Source organism: Zophobas morio, unplaced genomic scaffold, assembly GCF_036711695.1.
Source record: "Zophobas morio isolate AGI-343-1 ecotype UQ-CSIRO unplaced genomic scaffold, CSIRO_AGI_Zmor_V1 ptg000058l, whole genome shotgun sequence".
Classification (NCBI taxonomy): domain Eukaryota; kingdom Metazoa; phylum Arthropoda; class Insecta; order Coleoptera; family Tenebrionidae; genus Zophobas; species Zophobas morio.
Window position 1 is genome coordinate 2,945,156 of NW_026972163.1, and position 23,882 is coordinate 2,969,037.

At 32.9% G+C, this 23,882-nt stretch overlaps 3 protein-coding genes across 3 annotated transcripts; all 3 read right to left on the reverse strand.

Annotated features, from left to right (window-relative positions):
- Nucleotides 1-223: 223 nt before the first annotated feature.
- On the reverse strand, nucleotides 224-2,420 carry LOC135143254 (uncharacterized). Its single transcript, XM_064075132.1, has 3 exons — nucleotides 965-2,420; nucleotides 731-885; nucleotides 224-625 (listed from the first exon to the last, which is right to left on the reverse strand). Exons 1-3 carry the CDS (start codon nucleotides 2,086-2,088, stop codon nucleotides 234-236), a joined length of 1,671 nt encoding a protein of 556 aa, XP_063931202.1. The 5' UTR covers nucleotides 2,089-2,420; the 3' UTR covers nucleotides 224-233.
- Nucleotides 2,158-13,028, reverse strand: LOC135143411 (uncharacterized). The gene is made up of 8 exons (XM_064075277.1): nucleotides 12,856-13,028; nucleotides 12,630-12,793; nucleotides 11,872-11,979; nucleotides 11,418-11,552; nucleotides 11,116-11,196; nucleotides 7,355-7,573; nucleotides 2,366-2,605; nucleotides 2,158-2,286 (listed from the first exon to the last, which is right to left on the reverse strand). The coding sequence occupies exons 1-8, from the start codon at nucleotides 12,923-12,925 to the stop codon at nucleotides 2,158-2,160; spliced, it is 1,146 nt and encodes a 381-aa protein (XP_063931347.1). The 5' UTR covers nucleotides 12,926-13,028.
- A 3,346-nt stretch (nucleotides 13,029-16,374) lies between these two features.
- Nucleotides 16,375-19,519, reverse strand: LOC135143317 (uncharacterized). Its single transcript, XM_064075177.1, has 5 exons — nucleotides 19,473-19,519; nucleotides 19,343-19,420; nucleotides 17,469-19,285; nucleotides 16,664-16,953; nucleotides 16,375-16,607 (listed from the first exon to the last, which is right to left on the reverse strand). Exons 1-5 carry the CDS (start codon nucleotides 19,497-19,499, stop codon nucleotides 16,396-16,398), a joined length of 2,424 nt encoding a protein of 807 aa, XP_063931247.1. The 5' UTR covers nucleotides 19,500-19,519; the 3' UTR covers nucleotides 16,375-16,395.
- Between the last annotated feature and the right edge of the window lie 4,363 nt (nucleotides 19,520-23,882).

Here is a 23,882-nt window from a genome sequence, read left to right on the forward strand (position 1 = left end):
ATCTCCGATTTCACATTTTTATCAATTTTTATACGAGAGTAGTTCAGGTGGGCACACCAACGAGGGCGCTGCAATGCTCAGGCTGTATATAACATTCTATCAATAAGTCGAGATCCAACAGATCTTGCAACATCGCAACAGTTTTTATTATAAGTTTTAACAAAACGACGGCGATTATTGAATTACAACAGAATTAAAATAGTAAAATGACAAAAAATAGGAATATTACAATTTTATTTATTTTTATAAGTATTATAAATATATACTTTAATTTGTACCCAAGTCTTGTTCATAAACAAATCAAAATTTTCCTGTTGTAATTTTAAGCATTCCGCTTTTTTCGGCGAAATTTTGTTTTTAATATGATTCTTAAAATAATTTAACATTATGGACTTTTGCTTGTCGTTCCATGTTCCACGACATTTCTCTTTTTTGGGTTTTTCTTTAGATATCTTTTTCTTTTTGAGTGGAGAATCATCAGACATAGTTTGAGCTTTGTGCTTGTTGGTTTGCGTAACGTTAACACTAGTCACAGACATAGTTGGCATGTCTAGTCTAATTCTTTCATCTTCTTCCTTTGGTTCATCATGTGCGCTTTTTTCCTCCAAATCATGGTCCTCTGATTCTAAAAAAATAAACAAGTCAAAAAACTGGTTATTTGTTATTTTGTTTATGTTATTATTTGTATGTTTTAAACTTAAAAAAAATTAAAATAATAGCCGGAAGTTACCACTTCCAGGGTCTTCAAGAGATTTTCCATTCCACGATTCCAATTCGACGTTGATTTCATCAAGAGTTTTACCCTGATTCTGGCTGCCGACTCCCCTTTCCATCATTAGAAGTAACTTGGCTATTTTTGCAGTTTGAAAAACGTCCTGCGGCATCCTTAAAAAAAGAAAGATATATAGGTTCTCGAAATATTGTTATTTTTACATATCCACAAGCTATATACTAAATATCCTACCTATAAAATTGTTCGTGGGTTTTTTTGGTATGGCCCATAAAGGTGGCCACTTGCTCCATTTCAGTGTCATTAAGGTTTAAAATCTGTAGGACAGTTGCAATTTGTTTTCTAAGGCGAGAAGAGGTTAGAGTACCAGGATTTTTGGCCCCACATTTGACTGCATATCTTCTTAATACGGCTGATCCATCCACCCATTTAGTTGAGCTTCCTGTTAACGCGAATAAAAATGGATTCTCATGCGGTACGAACGTAGTTTTTCTTCTGACTGATAGAAGTGTTTCTATGTATTTTTGTACATTTTTTGAAAAAAGTATCGGAACTGACCGACTTCCTTTTCCCACTGTGGTAATGCGTTTAAAATGCTTCGATAATTCTCTTTCACATTCATTTAGGGAACTAAGGCACTCCTCTTGGTTGGTACTTGTTGATATTCGATTATAAGATTCTAATTGTGTATATTGTACATCTCCGATTCTCTTCCTATTTAAAATTATTGTCAGAGCCAAAGCCGCTTCCGTAAGTTTTTTGAATGACGTCAAGTTTTCTGAATTCGTTTCTAGTTCTTTCACACATGTTTCCGCAATTTCTTGCGTATAATTTCTGAATAAAATAATATCCTGGGTTACTGGTAATTTCTGCGGATTTATTGATTGCTTTTCATTAAGGTCCTTTAGTGCCAGACTGCTCATTTCAAATTTCCAGTTAGCATCGACCAACTCCCGAAATCCCTTAACATTTTTGAGTGCTATGTCATAATCGGTAATCCCCAAAATAGGATGTTTTTTTAACATAAGAGTTTTAGCTGAAGAGCATACAGCTAATAATATTGTTTTCATATGAAGAGCAAGAGAAGGCGCTTTAAAGGATCGCTTTGCTTCATTGTAACCCGAAATTATGCGGCTGGCGGAAACTACTTTATCAAAGTGTTCAGGTTTTAACACTTCTAGCATGGAATTAATTTTATAAATATCTTGAAGTGGAATGAGAAGTCTTCCCAATTCCCTCACTTTGTTTGATACCGCATTTTTGATATGTGGTCTTTTATGTTTGCGCAGGTAGTCTTCTGCATATTGACAGATTATTGGGTCACTTTTTCCGTTTAAAGATATTCTGTCAGCACGCATTTTGCTAAACACTTCGCATTTCAATCTTGATTTTTTTTAGAAATTCTTGACGAGATTCAGTAAAAGCAATCATTGTCTGACCCTCGCTTGCAAAATTGTGTTTTTGATTAATCTCTTTATTGTAACAGCAAGTAAGGGCGTGCCTCCGTAGAGATTTTTTTTTGTATAATCCTTTACAATAAATGCATGGAAGGTAATCTGTTGGGAGAATTTCATCATTTTTACTTTGTATTGCAGACGGTCTTTGAACCGGCCTCGTTATATTCTCTCCTAGTACTGTAAAATTCCCTTGCTTTCTTATGAGATCAATCATAATTTTTCTTTTGCGTTCACCTTTTGGCTGCTGTTCAAGGATTTTTCGTACACTTTCTTCTTCTGCATGTTTTCTAAAAAGATGTCTTGAAAAATTAGTGACGTCTTTATCGCAGTAAGAGCAGCGATCCTTTTTGTCCCATACTCTTCCCTTACGTAGACTGTGTTCCACAGGATTTTTATGAATTGGTCTTCGAGTGGAACCCTGAAAGAATGGTATTTTAACATCATAGAGTAAGTTGCAAGAACTTTTTCCTACTCGTTGCTATGGACGACGTCTGGCAAAAGCTATTTCACAACGTCGTCAATACCAACGTACGGAAAGAAAGACAGATTGGAGAAATGTCATTAATTTGACTTTTGTTGTGGAAACTTGTTTGCATTTTTTCTTCAGATATTAGGGATAACGAGTAGAAAAAATTATGTGAGACACACGGCCACAAAATGTTTTGCGAGTGCTTGTGTTGTTCCGCCTGGACTAGCGTCTCTCGGCTCCACATTATCACTCGCACTCGCAAACATGCATTTTCTGGTCTTGTGTCACAAATAACTATTGCTAGACGTCGTCCATAGCAACGAGTAGGAAAATAGTATATTATTAGCCAAGGTTGCAAAGCCAAGCATTCTAGACCGAGCGCAAATTAGAAGCCGAGACTCGCAGTGTCGAGGGCTCTGAAGGGCGAGGTCTAGAAGTGGCTTTGCAACCGTGGTTAATATATTATTTTTTTCACTAGTAGAAACCATAAGACAATAAATTGAAAAAATAAACGTTCAATTTTTTGACGCAACATGATTTTATTTTGATTTCTAATCAAACTTGATCTAAATCTTCAGCACAAAGAAAACCGTTTACACTTGTCGCTGAATTAATCATTTTATCTTCCACCGTCTACCAACTACCATGCGTATACTCAAGTAATGTTAGTATCACACATTTATTCATTTTTTAAGAAATAATCACATCAAGTATTGCGTACATAACCTCAATCTTCTTTTTGAACCCGTGGTCGCAAAAGTTGAAATTGCTACCTCTAAATGAGTGGACATGCTTCATAGCTGCTAGTGAAAACAATTTTTTTTTCACTAGCAGCCATGATCCATGCAAATGTCGACTCATTTAGAGGTAGCAAATTCAACTTTTGCGACCACCGATTCAAAAAGAAAAATTGAGGTTATGTCAGTGTTGCCAACCCAAGATTACGAAATATCCCACGAACTTACCAAAAATATCCCTTTTTTTCGCTAAATATCCCACACCAAATTGTTAAATTTACATTATTCCCGCGTTGCTTCTCTAGTAGGTATGTATATACTGGGAGAGCAAGAAAAAACGTGATCAAAAGCGCCATGAAACGAACAAAATTAATTGATGCAACAATTAATTGTTCGTTTCATTGCTCTTTGAAATTTTCGCGAATAAAAAAAAATCCCATAATAATTTATTATACCGGGTGTTTCAAAATGATTTTCATCTAGTCGCTTATGGATTTTCCATGCAAATTAAAAAATGCCGCTTCTCGAAATAATGGATAGAAGGTAATTGACAATTGTTGGTTGCATAACTACAAAATAGTCTTGAAAAATTATTAAATAATTATGAAGAAAACTCGATCGCTTGAGGGATAAAGTTGACTCAATCCCTGCTTAATTTTTCTGTTTGTTGTTTACATTTCTTGGTTGCAGTTGGCGATTTTGCGCTATATTGCGCATGTCACAAGTAGACACATTGAATAGGCCAATCTTCATTTATTAAACGTACGCTTCGAAAATAAGCTTTAATAATTAAAATGTTTTCTTGTATGGTATACATTTTATTATCAAAACAAAATCATAAACTCTTATCATGTAAAAAATAGAACAAAGAAACCGATTTACACGGAAAATTAATTTAAATTCTTAAAATTTAACAAACAAACTAACAACATAAAAATTAATTTATTCACTCTTTAAATGAGTAAAAATTGCTATACAGTTTCAACATATCATTGACTATTGCATAATTAACACAAGTTTTATTGCTCTGATGCAGTGCACTACGTATGACACACATTGCATTTAAAGTAATTTCACCCATTCTATTTCTTTTCTTGCTCTTAATGTCTGTCACTAGAGAGAATATCCTCTCAGCTTCTGCATTCGAATGGGGTAATGTGAGAATTACTTTAGCTAATTTGCCTATATTTGGAAACATCAAGATATTGTCAAAGTTCTTAGCATTTGCTATTTCCAGCCACATTTTGTCAAGTGGCATAACTTTCAAGTCTTTTCTTTCCTGTTCATTAAAAGATGATGGTAGATTTTGCCATTCGACAGACAATTGTGTTTCATCAATTAGACTTTTAAACTGATTTACTAAGGGAGTGAGCTGTATTTCTGAATGCCTTGTTGGGGAAAAAATTATTTCAGGGTCCATAAACTTGATGGATTTAAATATAGAGTTGGATATAGGTAATCTCTGTTGAATTTCTGATCCAGCAGTAACATAAAATGATAAACAATATTTCCTCACTGTTTCTTGGACTGCCAGTGGTGCTGATTGCAAATAGCTCTCACATGCAGCACCTAATTTTATATTTTTCAATTCTACAAAATACTCTGGATGCGCTAAATTAATGGCGCTCAAATCTTTGCAATAACACACTTCTGTTTTTAGGTAGTTACTACACAATTGCAAGAGCAACCTATTGCAATTGTCCTGGAGTTGATGTATAATTATAGCGTTAGATTGAAAAAGGGCATTGAATGCATTTAAAAAATTTAAAGCATATTTTAAAAAATAAAGATATGCTTTGGTGTACACATCTCTCATATCTTTGAGAATAGTTTCCGCACATCTTAATTTATCTTCAGCAGCTGCTGTAACAAAAAAATGTTCTAAAGATGTCCAATTGTCTAAGATTCTCACCACACATTGGTGTCTACTCAACCACCTAGTGGTTGCAAGCTTCAAGATTTTTTTTTGTTCTTGGTGAAAATATGTCTGGAACTCTACTAATATTGCACAACGCTTGGCACTTCCAGTAATATAAGACCCTATATTCCTAATTAGATCTTCTGGTCCTCGTGGTAACTTTTCGCAAGCTTTACTAGCCACCAAGGCGGCAGAATGACATACACATTTCATTAATACTACATGTGGAATGTCATCTTGAAGACGACTGAAAAACGAATTAGTGTGACCAGTCATCACATTTGCTCCATCACAAGCTATACCTATGATATTTGTTAATGGAATATTGTGCTTATATAAACAGTCTTTAAAAGCATTGTACAGATTCTCTGCACTGCAGTCTTTAGCATCTAAAGGTACTAACTCTAATAAATTAGTTTTAGTCTTATTGTCATCGTTATCACAATATTTCACTAAAACACAAAGGTTTTTGTGATTTGATATATCAGTGCTCTCATCAACTAATACTGAAAAATTGTTATTTTTCAAATTTTTAACTAAAACATTGGTTTCATGCTTGCTAACAACGTTGTTTACAACCTCGCTACATTTTGTTCTTGCTAATCTCACATCTTGTAATATTTTCGAATCACCGAAGATATCTTTCAATAAGGGGACTAAATGATCCACAACCATTGTAGCTACATTGTGTTCCGCAAAAAATAATGCTAATTTAAGTTCAGCTCTCTTTACTTTTTCTTCATGACCATCATTATTTTTAAAGTAATTGGTAACACTTCTATTTAAATTCACAGTTCTCATTTTTTCAATATGTTTTTTTCTTTCAGAATGCCTTGTTAGCTCTGTGAGACCACAGACCAACTCAATATTGCAAACCTTGCACCTGTAATTAATAATAATTATCATCAACCAAGTACTTCTATGATTTTCATACTACATACCGACATTTTTCTTTGTTATTAGCTAATGGTTGCAGCCAGTTTTTAAACTTGTCTTTTTCCAGCCAAGCGAGCTGAAAACGTTTATGCTCAGCATGCCTGTATTTTTTTCTTTTATGTGAATGTTCTGCATTACCATTTGATGTGTCTGTATCAGACATTTTTCTTATCTTTCTTACAAAATTATTTTTCGATACACACACTAAATACTTTTAAAAATTGTTACAACAGGAATAAAAAATAAACTTAACCATAAATATTTCGTGATGGCGACAGTTGACAACAGCTGAGGAACTGATAGACTGATACCTAACCTAAAACACGACTAAAGGAGTAACAAAATCAGTTCAGTTAACTGCATTACCGACCACACCGAGAAGATTTTTGATCACAGTTTTTGATTTACCATTTAGGACAATTTAGTACTACCATGGTAGCGGTAGCGCTGTTTCGATGTTATGTCATGTGAATGTAAACAAGGAACAAGAATCTTCGGATAACTGAATATTACCACTATTAAAAATCCCACGAAAAGAGGCTTAAATCCCTTTATCCCTTAAACAAGCTTAAAATCCCGTGAAAAGGGATAAATCCCACGAATTGGCAACACTGGGTTATGTACGCAATGTTTGATGTGATTATTTCTTAAAAAATGAACAAATGTGTGCTACAAACATTACTTGAGTATACGCATGGTAGTTGGTAGACGGTAGAAGATAAAATGATTAACTCAGCGACAAGTATAAACGGTTTTCTTTGTGTTGACGATTTAGATTAAGTTTGATTAGAAATCAAAACAAAATCATGTTGCGTCAAAAAATTAAACGTTTATTTTTTCAGTTTATTGTCTTATGGTTTCTACTAGTGAAAAAAATAGTAACGGTTGCAAAGCCACTTCTAGACCTCGCGCTTCAGAGCCCTCGACGCTGCGCGTCTCGGGTTCTAATTTGCGCTCGGTCTAGAATGCTTGGCGTTGCAACCTTGGCTAATAATAAATATACTATATTCTCAGGCTAAAGTGATACGCGCTATAATGTAAAAACCTCGTAATTCTGATACATAGGCTACGTACTTATATGAATGTATTCAATAAAAATACGCATACCGATAAATCACAGTCTGATGTAGGTAATGGTTTTGGACTCGTTGGGAGTGGATTTTTCGCGTCAAGAGAACTTTCAATACACTTGACAGGATTTGATGACTGACGTTCCTTAGAAGCGGCATGAAAATATATAGGTGATTTTCGGGGGATAGACTCGCTTATCTCGGAATAATTATCTTCTGAAGTGACATCATTCTCTTGATTGGGCTTCCAAGAAACCTAAAAGTAATGATATTATCATTGGCAATATTTTATTTTAAATGTAATCAATTGAAATTTCTAGAAGTTTTTTATACAGTAGCGTTATCATTTTTCAGCAAGGATGAGAAAATTTTGAATTTCCAATATAAATAGTTACCATCACTGAACAAAAAAACTAGAGCACAGTTGATAACTAGATCATTTTCAAAATTACAGAATTTTAAACATATAAACTGAATAATTTATCCATCCATCTACTTTAAACACATAAGTTGGGTTTTTGTTAAAAAGTATTCCCATCATTTTATGAGATATGGTTGACACCGGATGACATTACGAAAAAAATGATTTTGAAATGGGTTCGGAAAACACATCGATTAATATTTACTAGCAATCAAAGAATTTCGCAGGTTTCGTTTTTTAAATTGCTGCCCCAGTTTCAAGAAAATTTTGATAGAAATCTTGTTCAATTTTGATGATGCGGCACTGATTATAATCTATTTGCATCATCCATAGTTAAATACCGATTGTGTTCTTTGTGTTGTTAGCTTTTTTAACTACAAAAATTTGAGGCGTATATCTTCGCTTAATGCGTTAATAATTATTTTTTACGTCACATCTGTCAAACTTGTAACAATAAAAAAAATTGGTCTAAAGAGTTTAGACAGTACTTCCCTCGCTGTCGGAAACTTGACGACTGCATGCCTATTGTGTTTTTTTTCTCATTACATTTTTGTAGTGGGAATTTAAAAAAAAATTGCGATGACATCATCAACATTTTTGCAAGGACACGTATATCAGTTGGGATAGATGTAGTGTAATACTAAGAATAAAATTATTATATTCTCAAATTTTCGGGAAAATGAATTGGGTCGTTTGAATATTGATTTGTAATAATCAATAAAATAACGAAACAATTTACTCACGTATACCTACGTATCAGAGGCAACTGAAAATCGTGTATGTATAAACATTGTTAATTTAAGATGACAGGCGTAACAGCATACGTGAGAGCCAAACACAGAAACTGTAAACAAAACGACCGTCGGTTTTATTGCTTCGACTTCCGCTTATTATATAAAACATTGGGTTTTATTTTAATTCTTGACGGTGAAATTCACAATTGGTTGATTATAAACATGTCTATTTCACATTCGCGGAATCAAGTGAACGCATAAAACAAATGCAGGTCTGTAATGTTAAAGTCGATGTAAATAAGCGTGCTACCCTTATGTTTCAACCGAGTTTTTCCTTTAACAAATTTTGTGTCTACCAAATTGGGTTGGTTGGGGTGTAATACTAATAATAAGTGTTGCCTTTAATTTTTTTTTTTTTTTTTTTTTTTTTATTAATTACGTCCCCCAACAGGCACTGAGGCCCAATTACAGGGGAACGGGACATACACGTTACACCCAGAGCCATGGCGGGAATCGAACCCACGACCCAAGGTGTAGCGGGCAAGCATGATGCTAACTAGCCCACCCCGGGTCCTTAATTTAATCAATAAAATAAATTGACTTCATTAATTTTTTTGAACCACCTCTTAAGAAAATCTAAAAAATATGAATGGAATGATAAATCACAAGTACAAACTCATCATATTTTTTGCATTTTAGATAGGATTTATTCAGCAAAATTTAAGGGTGACGTCATCAATTTTTTTAGGAGGGATGAACAAATACATTTTGAACAAAAGTTTACCATGCTTATAATAACTTTAAAATATTCCCAAGATTTCAAAGCATTCGGTTTTGTAATTCCTGATTAAATCGATAAAATAAATTCACGCCTTCATTAATTTTTTTGAGTCACCCTGCATATGCAAATCCAAAAATATGAATGGAATGATAAATCACAAGTACAGACTCATCATATTTTGTACATTTTAGATACGATTTATTCGGAAAACTTTTGAGCTGACGTCATCAGTTTTTTGTAGAAGATAACCTAATATATTTTGACTAAAAATTTATTATGCTCTTTATAACCTTAAAACATCTGCAAGATTTCAAAGCATTCGGTTTTGTAGTTCCTGATTAAATCAATAAAATAAATTTACGCATTCATTAATTTTTTTGAGTCACTCTGTATATGCAAATCCAAAAAATATGAATGGAGTGATAAATGACAAGTACAGGCTCATCATATTTTGTACATTTTAGATATGATTTATTCGGCAAACTTTCGAGCTGACGTCATCAAGTTTTTGGAGGGGATAAGCAAATATATTTTGACTAAACATTTATTATGCTCTTTATGACCTTAAAACATCTGCAAGATTTCAGAGCATTCGGTTTTGTAGTTCCTGATTAAATCAATAAAATATATTTACGCATTCATTAATTTTTTTGAGTCACCCTGTATATGCAAATCCAAAAAATATTAATGGAGTGATAGTTCACAAGTACAGACTCATCATATTTTGTACATTTTAGATATGATTTATTCCACAAACTTTTGAGCTGACGTCATCAAGTTTTTGGAGGGGATAAGCAAATATTTTTTGACTAAAGATTTATGATGCTCTTTATAGCCTTAAAACATCTGCAACATTTCAAAGCATTCTGGTTAGCAGATTAAAAATTAAATTTCAAAATGTTGTTTTATAATTTTGATTTTTTTTCCAAAAATCTGGACGTTTCGGGTGAAAAGTCGATTCAGAGTTGTAAACTACATGTGTAGGACTATGTTATTTTATACAATTGAAAACCCATTTACTATGTACAATTTTGAAGTGACGTCATCGCTTTAGTGGTGGGGATGATTCGACAAATTTTGGTTAGCGTTTTACCATCTACATGATATTCTTAATATAAGTACAAAATTTCACAACAATCGGTCGAGTACTTTCGGAGATTATCTGTCTAATAAAAATCCGTGACAACAGACGGACAGACGGACAGACGGACAGACGGACGGACAGACGGACAGACGGACAGACGGACAGACAGACGGAAATGGGAGACCTATTTCTTCGTCTTCTAGGGGTCATGAAAGATCGAGAAAACGTAAAAGTAGAGAGTCGGCCGACGGACTCGATTAGAATACTTCCTTTGCTTACGCTCGGGAAGTAAAAATCGAAATAAAAACGTTTTTCAATAATTGGCGTGTCCAAAATGTGTCTATTATGCCTTGTCTATTATGCAGACGTGTACCCTTTATTGAAGAACGTGTTTATTATTGTTATAAGTTTGACAAATATGACGTAAAAAATTAATTGTCCGATTCAACATACAACGCCAACATACGTCTCATTATGTGCATATCAGTGACGCCGAATTAGGTCTGGATTTTGGGATTTTTATCCTTGTATTAGAATGAATAAAAATTACTGGAAATGCCCTCAACTTATTTCAGAGATGTTGTGCTTTAATTTTCCGAACGTATTTCAAAATCACCCTGTATATCTGAATTTCATTTTTAAAATGTAATTATGATTGTCGTTTTGTGACACAATTGACAATTGTAAAATTTCCAATTTCCAATTTTCTTTGTCCACTGATGGTACGTACCTACTTAAACAACAAATCTGATATTCGATATTTAACTACTTCACTTACTGATGAATCTGCAAATAGGGAACTCTCCGACAAATGCGAATTTTCGTCATCACTATTATGATCTTCCTTTTCGGCGGAATTCTAAAACACATTATTTTGTATTTGTTTTCGTTAAGTACTGTGTAGGTCTTGAGTGAAAAATGGGCACTAAAAATGCAGGAATTAGCAGTGAAATTGCCCATTTTTCTACATTTTTTTATGCACCAGTTGGCTATTTTTGAAATAAAATGATAATTTTCACTATAAAACTTACTCTGATTTACAATATTTTACATACATGACTGTTAGAACAACATACATACCAGAAGTTGATCGTTACATGTATGCACCGCTTCTGTAGTAGTTAGAGGCGTTAATTGGTTAACAGGGTCTTCATGATTTTGAATATCATTTAAAACGCTATTAACACTATTCTCAGATCCGGTTTGAACATTTCCCTAAAAATACGTCAAATCTATGTACAGAGTTCTAAAGATTCATGGAAATTAATTTAGGTACTGTTAAAATATCAGGCATATTTTTTTTTAGCTGCACAACTTATAGAACCGTTAAGGGGAATATGTATTTATCCAACACTTATATTTGTACATTTTCGCTAAAGACAAATAGTTCTTGTAAAAATTTGTATGAAATAGGACGCACGCCTGTCGATGATAGAAAGCGAAAAAATCGCTCTGAAAGTATTCAGTCAGACTCGAGTTTCAATAATGTTGACATTTTACAACTGCATTAGGAAAATTACTTTTTACTACATACCTGAAGATTGTGGTCTAACGTTGAGAGTTGTGGGCTAGTTTCAAGTGGTCTTAATTCTTCAAGCACACGTTCTTCAAAATTTTGATTATCATTTTCCATATGGTTGTCCTAAAAATTCGTTAAAATTTTATAATTGAGTTCTGTCCAATTTTCGGATTAGGATGAACTAACCCAATAATTTTAAATTTAATGAACGTTTTTTGATGGTAACTAGTTTTTTAAACACCAAAAGACGACTGCCCTTGGTGCCATGTTTTAAATGAAGTACAATATTTCTATTCAATCTTCTTTATAACATCTTAAATAAGAAAAAAAAATCTGCGGCAGTGAAAGTCCTTTTCTCAAAAAGTACAATTTTTATTAAAAACAATTAATGAAATTTAAAGCTGTTTGTGTCCAAAACCGAAAAGTTTCTAAAAAATTCCCTTCTGAACAGCGGTCTATTTAAAAATAATTTTATCTGACTTACAGGTGGGTACTCTAAATTAACTCGTATGATTTTTGACGAATAATATACTAATAATTTTAACTTTTATCTACGTCGAACAGTGGACTTTATAATTTTTTTATATATAAGATATAAAACAAATGCAATAAGGGTCGGTATCACCAATGTTAGTTAAATTTAACGGATGATTAACTACTTAGATATATTTGTTACAACCATACCAACAATTGTTTTTAACGAATGATTAAAGTTAACTGAAATTGTGAAATCCATCTTAATTGTATTAAATCGATAATTCAAATATACATACCTTTTGATTACAGTATGAGTTATTCAATCTTTGAGCCAATGGTATTTTTATTTTCTTTGCTGCTTGCCACTTTTTAAAATGTGACCACGGGTCTTCTGCATATTGGTCTTCTAAATAATCATAATTATATTCGTCCGAGTGTTCGTCGGATTCATCTAGTTTCACTGTTAAAATGCGACGAGATTAACATTAACATTGTAATAATACCATTCTTATTTTACTTTACCTTCGTTTAATGGTACATTAGATTTTCCACTTCTGGCCAAATATACTAAGTTTTTTCCACGACTTATCATGATGTCGAAAAATTTTGCTTACATCACCACTGACTATCCACTCAAAACACCAAAACTCTGAAAAACTACGTAAATGCACGTGCAACTGGTCTCTTTGCGCAGACGGGCCAGACGTAACTCTGGCCATGGTAGAAGGAGACATGGTATAGGCATACGCATCGGGTGTGACGTCAAGTGGGGTGAAATTAGCGCGAAATTTAAAATACAATTCGTTATCCGACAACTAATTCACGTATTGGACAGAGCAATGACACAGAATATCATGATATTCTGTGGCAATGACAACTCAAGCTGAAATTCCCTAGACTTCCCTAGCGAAGCTCACAAGAGTCACAAGGTCGTTGATGCCACCTAACGTCACAAATGGATGCGCAGAACATTTTTAAATTGGTACATCGGATGCCTATACCATGTCTCCTTCTACCATGACTCTGGCAACGTTACCGGATCTCATGTTTTGCGTTTTACATCAATGTATACATTTCTGGATCTCGACTGGTTGTGTTTTTACAAATGATCTCGTTTTGCACAAATTTTGTCAAGAAAATTAAATGTTAAAAATGTTTTCCCCTCTGTGGGGGTGTGAGTTAGACAAGGTATTGAGGCATTTTTTGTAAAATATATACTTTAAAAAGTATTTTTATTATAGTGGATCTCAGGTTGTCCAAAGTTTATTCGGATCTCTACTTGATACAAATATATATATATATAGACATGTAATCGTCCATTACGAAGCCCACAATGCTATATTCCACAGCTTATACTAAACCCGACACCGACTTACGAAGCCCGAAACCGGGCTTCGTAAAAATCATGTGTATTACAATTTATTTCTTGCGGTTGGGTTGGTATTGATAAAATATAATATGCTGGAAAGATCCTAGTTGAAGTGGGCTTCGTAAAAATCACGCGTATATCGTCGTAGTTTTTACCGTTAAGTTGGTATTAACAAAAATGTAGAATTAATGCGGGCTCTGTAATGATGCCTTGTATCTGCAAATACACGGGGTATAGTTCACACCATCTTTCTGTAGGGGGCGTCCCAGTTTTTTTCTGTATATAAAATATACAAAGTGCAGCGACATGGCGGATTATAAGAACCAACTATTTGCTGCGAATTATGCAAAGCCCTAAATTTGTCAACACTGTTTATGTCTGATTGGGAGTGCTTAGGGAAGAATTACTTTGGTTGCGCTAGGTACCCAATTTTGAACTTTGTACATATAACTAAATACCTATGAAGTGAAGTTATTTATCTACATTGATTTTGTTAAATTAAAAACAAAATACCTATTGAATTAGTTATATTTTCTTTAATAAATAAATTATTTATGGTCTTTTTGGTACTGCACCATTTTTTTAAACTGCCAGTTCTTTGTCGAATTTTATCAGTTGTAAAACTGTGGCAATTCCTTTTTGTTAATTCTTTTAGAAACTTTAGCAGTACATTTTAAAACTACCAATTCTTTTAAGAACCTTTTTCACAAATACGTCAATATTTTATACTACTGAAACAATTCTTTTATCAATAGGACAATTGTTTTTAAAACTGAAGCATTTCTTTTCTTTGCTTCAAAACAGCATTTTCAGTTGTGTACAAACATTTTTTTTCTCAATTGCAACAGCTGTTTTCAGCACAAGTTTACGTTCTTCACCACATTTTCCAAAACCAAAGTAAAAACAAATTTTACTATTTTAAAGTGGTTGTAAGTAATTAAACCATTTTTTTAGAATTTTAAAGTTAGTCTTTCCAAAACGTTAGCATCTACTTTCAAAAATACAAAAAAATCCACATCCATTTGTTTTTTATTGCAAAAAAAATCTAGAGTTATGTTAATTTATTCTGTATTAGAATAGCTGAGCTATACACATTATTTCATTTTTGGAACTAAAATGGTTGCTCTGGAGTTGTAACAATAAACGCTTAAATGATTCAGACCAACTGATTGCAGTTTTTTATTTTAATGTTTCTCAATAAAAAAACATAGACCGAATAATAATTGCTGTTTTCTCTGAATAATAAATAGTATATTATTTTATGAGGAGCTAAAACATTATTTTTTCTGGCGAGTTTGTAGGTTTGCCAGACGAACGTAGTGAGTTCAGCAATGAGAGACGAGCAAAAAAAAATGTTTAGCTCCGAATAAAATATGCCATTTTTTCTCCAAACGAGCCCCAAATTTGCTTTAAGACCGAATTTGCCCCTGAAAATTACGTTTACGCTTGCGATTTGTTAGTTTGCTGTGGCCAGTTGCTGTAACATCATTGTCAATATAAAAAAGATTCCAATTTTTCGCAATTTTTTACGTGTTTTTACGAATATTGGTAAGTATTTCTCTATAATTATAATCATTTTAGATATTACAGCATTATTTTTGTAGCAGGTAGAGCCTAAAAAATGGCAGAAGAAGTAAACAGACCTTTTGAAATTGTTCAGGCTGCAGCAGAAGCTGTCAACAATTTACTCCCAACAAAATCAAGTGCATTATATGAAGCCATATACAGCAAATTTATTAAATGGTGCAAGAAAAAAAACGCTGAAAATTATTCGGAAATTGTTTTATTGCAGTATTTGCGTCGAAGGTGAATTTGAAAAGTTCTTGAATGAAGCTCCGGATGACGAATATTTGGCAATGAAGGTTAGTTTTCAGTATTTCGATATAAGTAAACTAGATAATATTCATGTTTAGGTAATTTTGATGATTGGAATAGCGGCTGCTTGCCGTTGTGACGAAATGATAAAAATGGGAACCAGCAATGTCCAGGATCTAGGATCTCTGCTTTTGATCAACATTCCTGATTCAAAAACGCATAAGAAACGATCGTTTACAGTAATTGGAGAACCTTACATAAGCATCTGTAGAAAATATGTTTCGCTGAGACTAGAAAATATTCCGGAACGACGTTTTTTCTTAAAATATTGCAAAGGAAAATGTCATCGTGCTGTAATGGGTATTCACAGTACCCAAGGATATTGCATCTTATCTGAAATTACCGCATTACAAAGAGTACACAGGGCGCTGTCTTCGGCGCACTTCAGCTACACTGCTTGTGGATAGTGGAGCCAATCTTACATGCTTAAAAAGGCATGGAGGTTGGAAGTCCAGCAGTGTAGCTGAAGGCTATATTGAAGACTCTTTAGCCAATAAGAAAGAAATTATCAACAACAAAGAGTATTGCAAGTGCGGCTGCTATAAAAACCTTCCGAGGAACCTTCCCAGGAATTTTGAATGAATTGTGTCAATACTGTTAATTCGACTATAAGTACAACTGATGCTGTATAGGACTCGGCTTTTTCTAGTGCTTGTAATTTTCAAAATGCAAATATTAGTAATAATAATTATAATTTGACAGCTTTTTATTTTAACTCCACACATGAGTGGCATTAAAGTATTTTAAAGCCGCTGACCCCTTGCAAAAATCAAATTAGAAACAAAAATGAAAATACGTTTTATTAAAGAACTAGATTTTTACTTTTGTCTAAACACATTGTACACAAAAGTTTTAATGCGCACCCAATCCTTGTTTACAAAAACATCAGCATGCTTAGCTAGCAGTTCATCACATTCATGTTTTTTTGGTGTGATTTTCTTTTGAATATGCAGCTTGAAGTAATCTGTAACAATTTTCTTTTCAGTTTCTGTCCAACGAACGCGGCCACATGGTTTTATTTTCTTCCCTCCTAAAATTAATACGCCGTAACAACTTATTATGGATCTTAACTGAATAATTAGGCACCTTTTTTAACTGCAGGTTCCATGCTTGAAGGACCTGGTTCAGCATTAAGTTGAGAAGTGCTCTCCGTGCATTCTGCATTTTCCAGCCCAACCTGTGAAAATTCTTCACTTTCAACATTTTCAAAACTAGCTGTATTATAAAAACAGTCTTCGTCATCAGAACTTAAATACATATCGTTGTCTATTTCTATTTCATCGAGGCTTTTTCCTACAAATTGTCTTCCTCTGCCTTTTTCTAACAACATTAATACTTTGGCCACCTTTGCAGTTTGAAAAATATCTTGGGGTAACCTGTTAAAAAATAGTATTTATTTTCTTAAAAATAAAAGGAAGTTTCAGTGTTTTGGCAAACCCACTAAAGGTGTTATTAATTTCAGTCGCTTCTGTGCAAAAGAAAATTATAATTTAGAGTATGATTTCGATGACCACACGTTTTTTGTATATTTTGTTTCAGGCGTCCCTAAATAAATAATACTCCTAACCAATATTTTTAGTCTCACTTTAAAATCAATTATTTATGTAGAGAAAACCTGAAAAAAGCAACTTCATATAAAGTTTTTCAGGCAACTGGTTCATCAGAAGATTTTACTCAAAGTGAAATCTTCCAACAAACCAGCTGCGTAAAAAACCCTTATAAAGACCTCTCTTAAAATGGGTCACAGAACACTCTTTTTTGACATTGTAAATCAGTTTGGCACACCTGCAATACCTGCATACTTAGGTCCTTATCTAAGTATTTATCTATAATTTTTTAAGAGAGGAAAATGCTTTCACTGTGCCTTTTTTTAAAATAATTGAAAAAATACCTGTAAAATTCGGTGTGGGTTTTTTTTGTATGCCCCATGAAGGTGGCTATTTGTTCCATTTCGTTTTCGTCCATTGTCATGAGCTGCAATGTGGTTGCTATATGTTTTCTGAATCTTGTGGAACTTAAAAGAGATGGGTTTGTAGCACCACAGCCGGTTGCTAATTTTCTAATAACGTGATACCCTGCCATCCATTTGTTTTCAGAGCCTGGATTGGCAAACAGATATGGATTTGATTTTGGTACTATATTTGAATGTTCTCTGATTTCTAGTATTAATTTTATATATTTCTGAATTTGTGGAGGAAACAAAATTGGTATTGGTTTTGAACCTTTACCACCGGTAACCACTCTTTTAAATTTTTGACTGAGAAGTTTTTCAACATTTGTTAGTGATTCAGTAAATGCTTCTTCATTTATTGTATATTCATTTTTGTTGTATGTATCCATCCTTAAATACTGCACATCACCAACCCGCCTTCTGTTGAACATTACAGTTAATGCTAAAACACATTCCGTTAAAGTCCTATAGTTGGTCCTTAAATTTGAATTGTTTTTCAATTCTTCATATGCTTGATTTGCCAAGTTGCTAACATGTGTTTGAAAAGCTTGTATGTCGCTTGTAAGAGGAAGAGCCTTTGGTTTTTCCCATTGCCTCTCTTTTAAAATTTTGAGAGCGAAGCTCGAAACTTCATTACACCAATGTCCTTTTATTAATTTCTGTAAGTCTTTAATTTCTTGTTTCTTTTTATCTCTGTTTTCCCAATTAATTTTTGGTAATTTTCTGTTTTCTATCACCAACTTAAGTGCAATATCACAAACAGTTTTTAAATTGGTTCCCATATGTAAAGCCAAAGACGGTGATTTATAGCATTTATTTAAAGGATCATAACCACTAATTTCTTTAGTAGCACATATTAAATCTTGAAAATTTTCTGGTTTCAATGCATCAAATAAGACATCAACTGAATTACTAATCCTTTTTAACACTATTAGTAATCTACCCATTTCTCGCATTTTGTTAGAAATTACTGTTGCAATTTGTTGTCTTTTATGTTTGCACAAAAGGGCTTCCCCATACAAACAAATCAATGTGTCACTTTTGGCAGTATAACTGATTTCGTCAGCTCTGATTATGCTAAAAACTTCTTCTTTTATACGCGCCGATTGTAAAAAGTTTTGATTCTTTGAAGTCAATGTGGCCAAAAAACTTTGACTCTTGTTTAAGCAGTTTTTCCCAGGATTTGTTTCGCTGGCAGGTTTCTGTTTGCATATTTTAACATGTTTATAAAGAAGTTTTTTTGTATATTGTCCCAAACAGTAAGTACATACAAAATATTGCACATCAGTTTTCTTGGAACTTCTCACAGGATTTGAAATATTCTTTTCCGTTTTCAAATAAAAATAACCTTGTTTTCGTAACGCTGCAATCAAAGCTAAACGTTCTTTACATTTAGGAGGTTTACTTTTAATTTTTATCACGTGTTCATTATTATCATGATGTCTAAATAAATGTCTTGTAAAATGTGTAGGTACATCTCTATAGCAAATAGGACAAATTGTAGGCCGTTCTCTTGCAGATGGTTTTTTAGAGTATTCTCCCTGATGAACCACACTCACTATAGTATTTTGGTCTGCATCTGCATCTATCATCCATTCTTCTTCTACTGTTTTATTTTTCTGTGTTTCCTCTTGTGAACTTTTAGTTTCTTTATTTTGTATATTTTCAATTTTATTTTCTTGTTTTTGTTGTGACTCGTCAAAATTTTGTAAAATGCTGAGTTGCTTTGATTCTGATGATTCGGGAAGAGTTGAGTCCTAAAAAGTTTTATGAAAAGTTAAGTCGCTTGAACTTCAAATTAATGTTCTTAATACCTTAACTAATAAAATGTCTTCAAGGGGCGTACTTTGGTCGGATGATTTTCTTATCTGTTTACGTTTTACGGTGAAATTCTAAAAGTTGTTTAAAAAAATTAAATTGGATTTAATTTAAAAGAAACTATACCTTCATTACAGGAATATCTTCTGACATGTCGGAGTCAATAGATTCAGATAAAACATATTCTGATCCTGAGTCTTGAAAAGGCTCAGACTCAGAAACAAATGACAGCTCATTTTCGAAGTCGTCATCTTCAAAAACTTTCGATTCTATTTCGGCAACCTCAACTCCTTCACTAACATACCCTTTAAATTTTAGAATAATATAATGGAGTAATAATACAATTTGTGAGTTTTAATAAGTAGGTGTAAAATTAATAGTTTGTCCGAATTAATGTACAGGCCATGCCGTTTAAAAAAAAACACCAACATTTCGTTGTCAAACCAATGTTAACTAAACAGCTTTCACACATTGACATTAAAACATGAATGCCGTGCTGACTGAAGTGAAATTGACTTTGTAACGTGTTTTGTTTTGTACAACATACGCAATGGTGGCTTTTTAATTGAAGGGACAAATTATAGCACTACAAAAGTAAAGTATTGTACAAAGTGCTCAGTTTATGGAGGGTTGTAGCTAAATTTTAGAATATAAGAATAAATGCGTGATGAGTTAAGCTACAGAAAAGTTGCTAACTTTTTAGTTTTCAAAAATGTGGAAGAGAAAAATTATGAAAAATTTGTTTAATTTATTTAAACAAATTTAAATTTTTCATTTTCTCTCAAAAAACACATTAACATCTAATGCAGATTGCTTTTACTATCCCAACTACTTAAATATTGCAAGATACTTACCAATTTTGTTTTGAGTAGCCAAACTAACCAAAAACTTAGAGCGGTCCATGCTAGTATCTTGCACGTGCACTTCGATCACAAGAATTAAAATGATCTCATCAGAAGGCTGAGAAACAATAGCAAAATGGCAACGCAGCATGGTTGCATTTCACATGTGAAATATCTGCATTTTATACAGCCGGGCTTCGCATTTCATGTTGTATATCAATGGCTTCGTTAAAACAGCAAAGTAAGATTTTTGGTGTATGTAAATAATTTCTACCCCTCTCAAGTTGCTCCCACTAAACATTTTGCAATAAAGCGATATATTCGACTTATAAATCGGTATTGCATGTAGAAAGCCCGGGCTTCTGAGAGCCTGCATTACATACCGGGCTTCGTATCATCCGTCATACATGTATATATATATATATTCATCTAGGAAGCAGTTTCGCATAGGGTGCTCATGTGACAACAGCGCAATTCATGCCGTCTTGGTTTATATCTTAGCTACATCTCACCTGAAATGACAGTTTGGCCACTTGCTCAGTGATAGCAGCACGTAATTTTGCTAGCTTCGTTAAACACTGTTTTGACTAAATTGTAGAAAACTATGCATCATTGCAAGTGTTTACAGCCATTGTAGTTTGTAGAGGTCAGTCAAATTTTTATTTTTGTGTGAACAGTGTGGAATGGAACTTACTCGAAATCATAACAACACGATAAATGGATTTTTATCTACAATAATAAATATAAGTGAGTTTTCTAAATTGACAGTGGATATTGAGATATTATCAAGAAAGATTTGGTTTTCTCACCAGTTCAGTGCAAGTTTTATAAACGCGATGTTGTTAAACAAATGTTTTAATGTTTACTTGCTAAGGTTATACTTTCTAATTAGTAGGAAGAATTTACCATCCTTCAGCTTCCGCAGCAAATTCACTGGAGGAATACCAGTTAATAATCGAGACTGGGAGTGCTGCCAACATCTGAAACTGTGTTAGTACTTCTAAACCCTTGAAGAGAAAAATGGGCTGTAAAGACAGCATTTTCGGTTAAAACAAATTTCCTGTCCTTCAGATTCAATCGACAATTCACCAGGGGAATATCTCAACCAAAGTTGATTTTATCAAAAACTTTGAACCAGAAATAAAAAGTTGAGAGATGCTTTTAACCCTCTCTGTGAGAAACAGACAGTGAAGTTTTTCAATGTTAGTTAAGTTTTCTCAGTTGGTGGACTGACAAATAAATGTGTGGAAACTATTTGAAAAAATTAGATGAAAAAACAGTTTAAAATTTGTGTAAATGTAGAAGTTTGGTTGGAAACTATCTATAACAAACACATTTTCTGTTCATTATTTTTTGTAAATTGTACTCATTAAATGTGTTGTTAAACTTCCATATTTATAAAAATGTTTTTCTTACAATTCAGGAAATTTGGCACCTTCGTTATTTATGTAGTTTTTATAGTAAAAACATTTATTTATAACACATTTTGTATCTTTTTTTTAATTTTTTGTCTACTTTGAAACAAAATTATTATTTTATTTAGATGGAATCGCAGCATTAGAAAAAAGCGAAATCTTCCTGTGTGCCAAACTTCCCTCCTGTCAAGAGATGTTCGCGTAAATGCGCAAGTTCGGGAACCTTCTGAAAATATCAAAACATAATGTATTTTCAAAAAATTAAAAGGAATATGATTAGAGTCACTGATGTATAGGTTGTGCTTTAAGACTTTTTTTTATTTTTCTAATAAAGTTAATATAAATAGTCTGGAGCCGTATATTTTTTTAACCTCATCTCAAATACATATTGTGTAAAATTGTTTTTTTTTTTTGTATTTATTATAAATACATTTAGCATCATGTTTGCAAGATTTCGTCAGTTAGTAGAAGTTTAATGCAACTGAATAATTTAGTGTGTGCCAAATTTCTTGATTGGTAAAAAAAATTTCTATAAAGAGGCAACATTGGCAACTCCCTTATAATGAAAAATTAAAATTGAATGAAGTGGATGATTACTAGGCTTTTTTACTTTCCGAACGTAAGTGAAGGAATCCATCGGGCGGCTTACCAGTTTCATGTTTTCTTTACGTTTCATGACCCCCCAGAGTACAAAAAAAATAGTCTACCGTTTCTGTCTGTCCGTCTGTATCGATTTTGATTAGACAGATAATCTCCTAAACTACTGGATCGATTGTTGTCAAATTTTGTTTGTATATTACGAATATCATGTAAATGGTAAAACGCGAACCAAAATTTGGTTAACCATCCCCACCAACAATTTGATGACGTCTGCTCATTATGCTGCATAGTCAACATTACCAGAATTGTATGAAATGATATACTCTTGTATTTGTGGTTTACAAATCTTGAATTTGTGTATGATTAAACTTTGACTTTTTTTTTAAATTTTAATGAAGTATACTGTTATAAATAGCTTTTAGATGTTTTTGTCAATAAGTATGTAATTTCTATTAAAGTTGATATAAATAAATTTTACGAGTATATTTTTGGAACCTCAAATGGTGTGTAAAATTTCTTTTGGTTTTTTATTATGCATTTATTCTAAATAATTACATTAAGTTATTTTTTTAACATTTCGTCAATTAGCAGAAGTCTCATGGGCTTGAAAACCTTATGCGTGCCAAACTTCCTTATTGATGAGAAAAAAATTTGCAAATACGGAACTTTGGAAACTCCTAATAAATTAAAAAAAATCTTTTATTTTGTACCAGCCATTAAAAGTAGGTCGTTTGGCCTTATGTTTAGTAGATAAACAAGTCTTGTTTACCGGTAGATAAAGGAGTCTTTTATCTACAATTTATTTTGTTATTTGTTAAGATTACAAATTGAAACCAAAGTCAAACCAAGACAACACATGTATTAGCCAACACGTTTGCATTCGCCGATGCGCGACGCAGCGTATTAAAAATATTACGTACAGCACATTCGAACAGTTTTAAAGTTTTAGTTAAAATCTGGTAGAAAATAAAATAAAATATTACACTCGATGATAAAGAATGTTTATGTACTCGTGAAAAATAGTCCACTAGTGAATGATCACTTTTCTCTTGTAGATAATAAATAACATTTTTTTTTTCAAAAAAAGACTAAATGAATGGAATAATGTGGATAACTACTAGAACAATATCTTCCTAATTTTATTGGAGTGAACTAATATAAATACACGTTTTATTTCCATAAGATGTGTGATTACGATCAGGGTCATAAATTCAAAAAATTGGTCTAAAGAGTTTAGACAGTACTTCCCTCGCTCTTAGAACCGTGTCTCTATGTCTGTCATAGTTTCTTCTCATTACAGTTCTGTGACGGGCCATTTTAATAAAATCGCTTTCAGTCTGAAAGTCGCGGCTCGTTCTTAATTTGATCAAAAATAAATTGACTAATTCATAAATTTTTTTGAGTCACCCTGTATAAGCGAATTTAAAAAATATGAATCCAACCATAAATTACAAGTATAGTCTGATCATATTTTGCATATTTTCGAAAGGATTTATTTGGCAAAATTTTGACATGACGTAATCAATTTTTTGGGGTTGATAAACAATTGATCAAAAATTTACCATGCTTAGGATAACTTTAAAACATGTCCAAGATTTCAAAGCATTCGGTTCTGTAATTCCTGATTAAATCAATAAAATAAATTCACGCATTCATTAATTTTTTTGAGTCACCCTGTA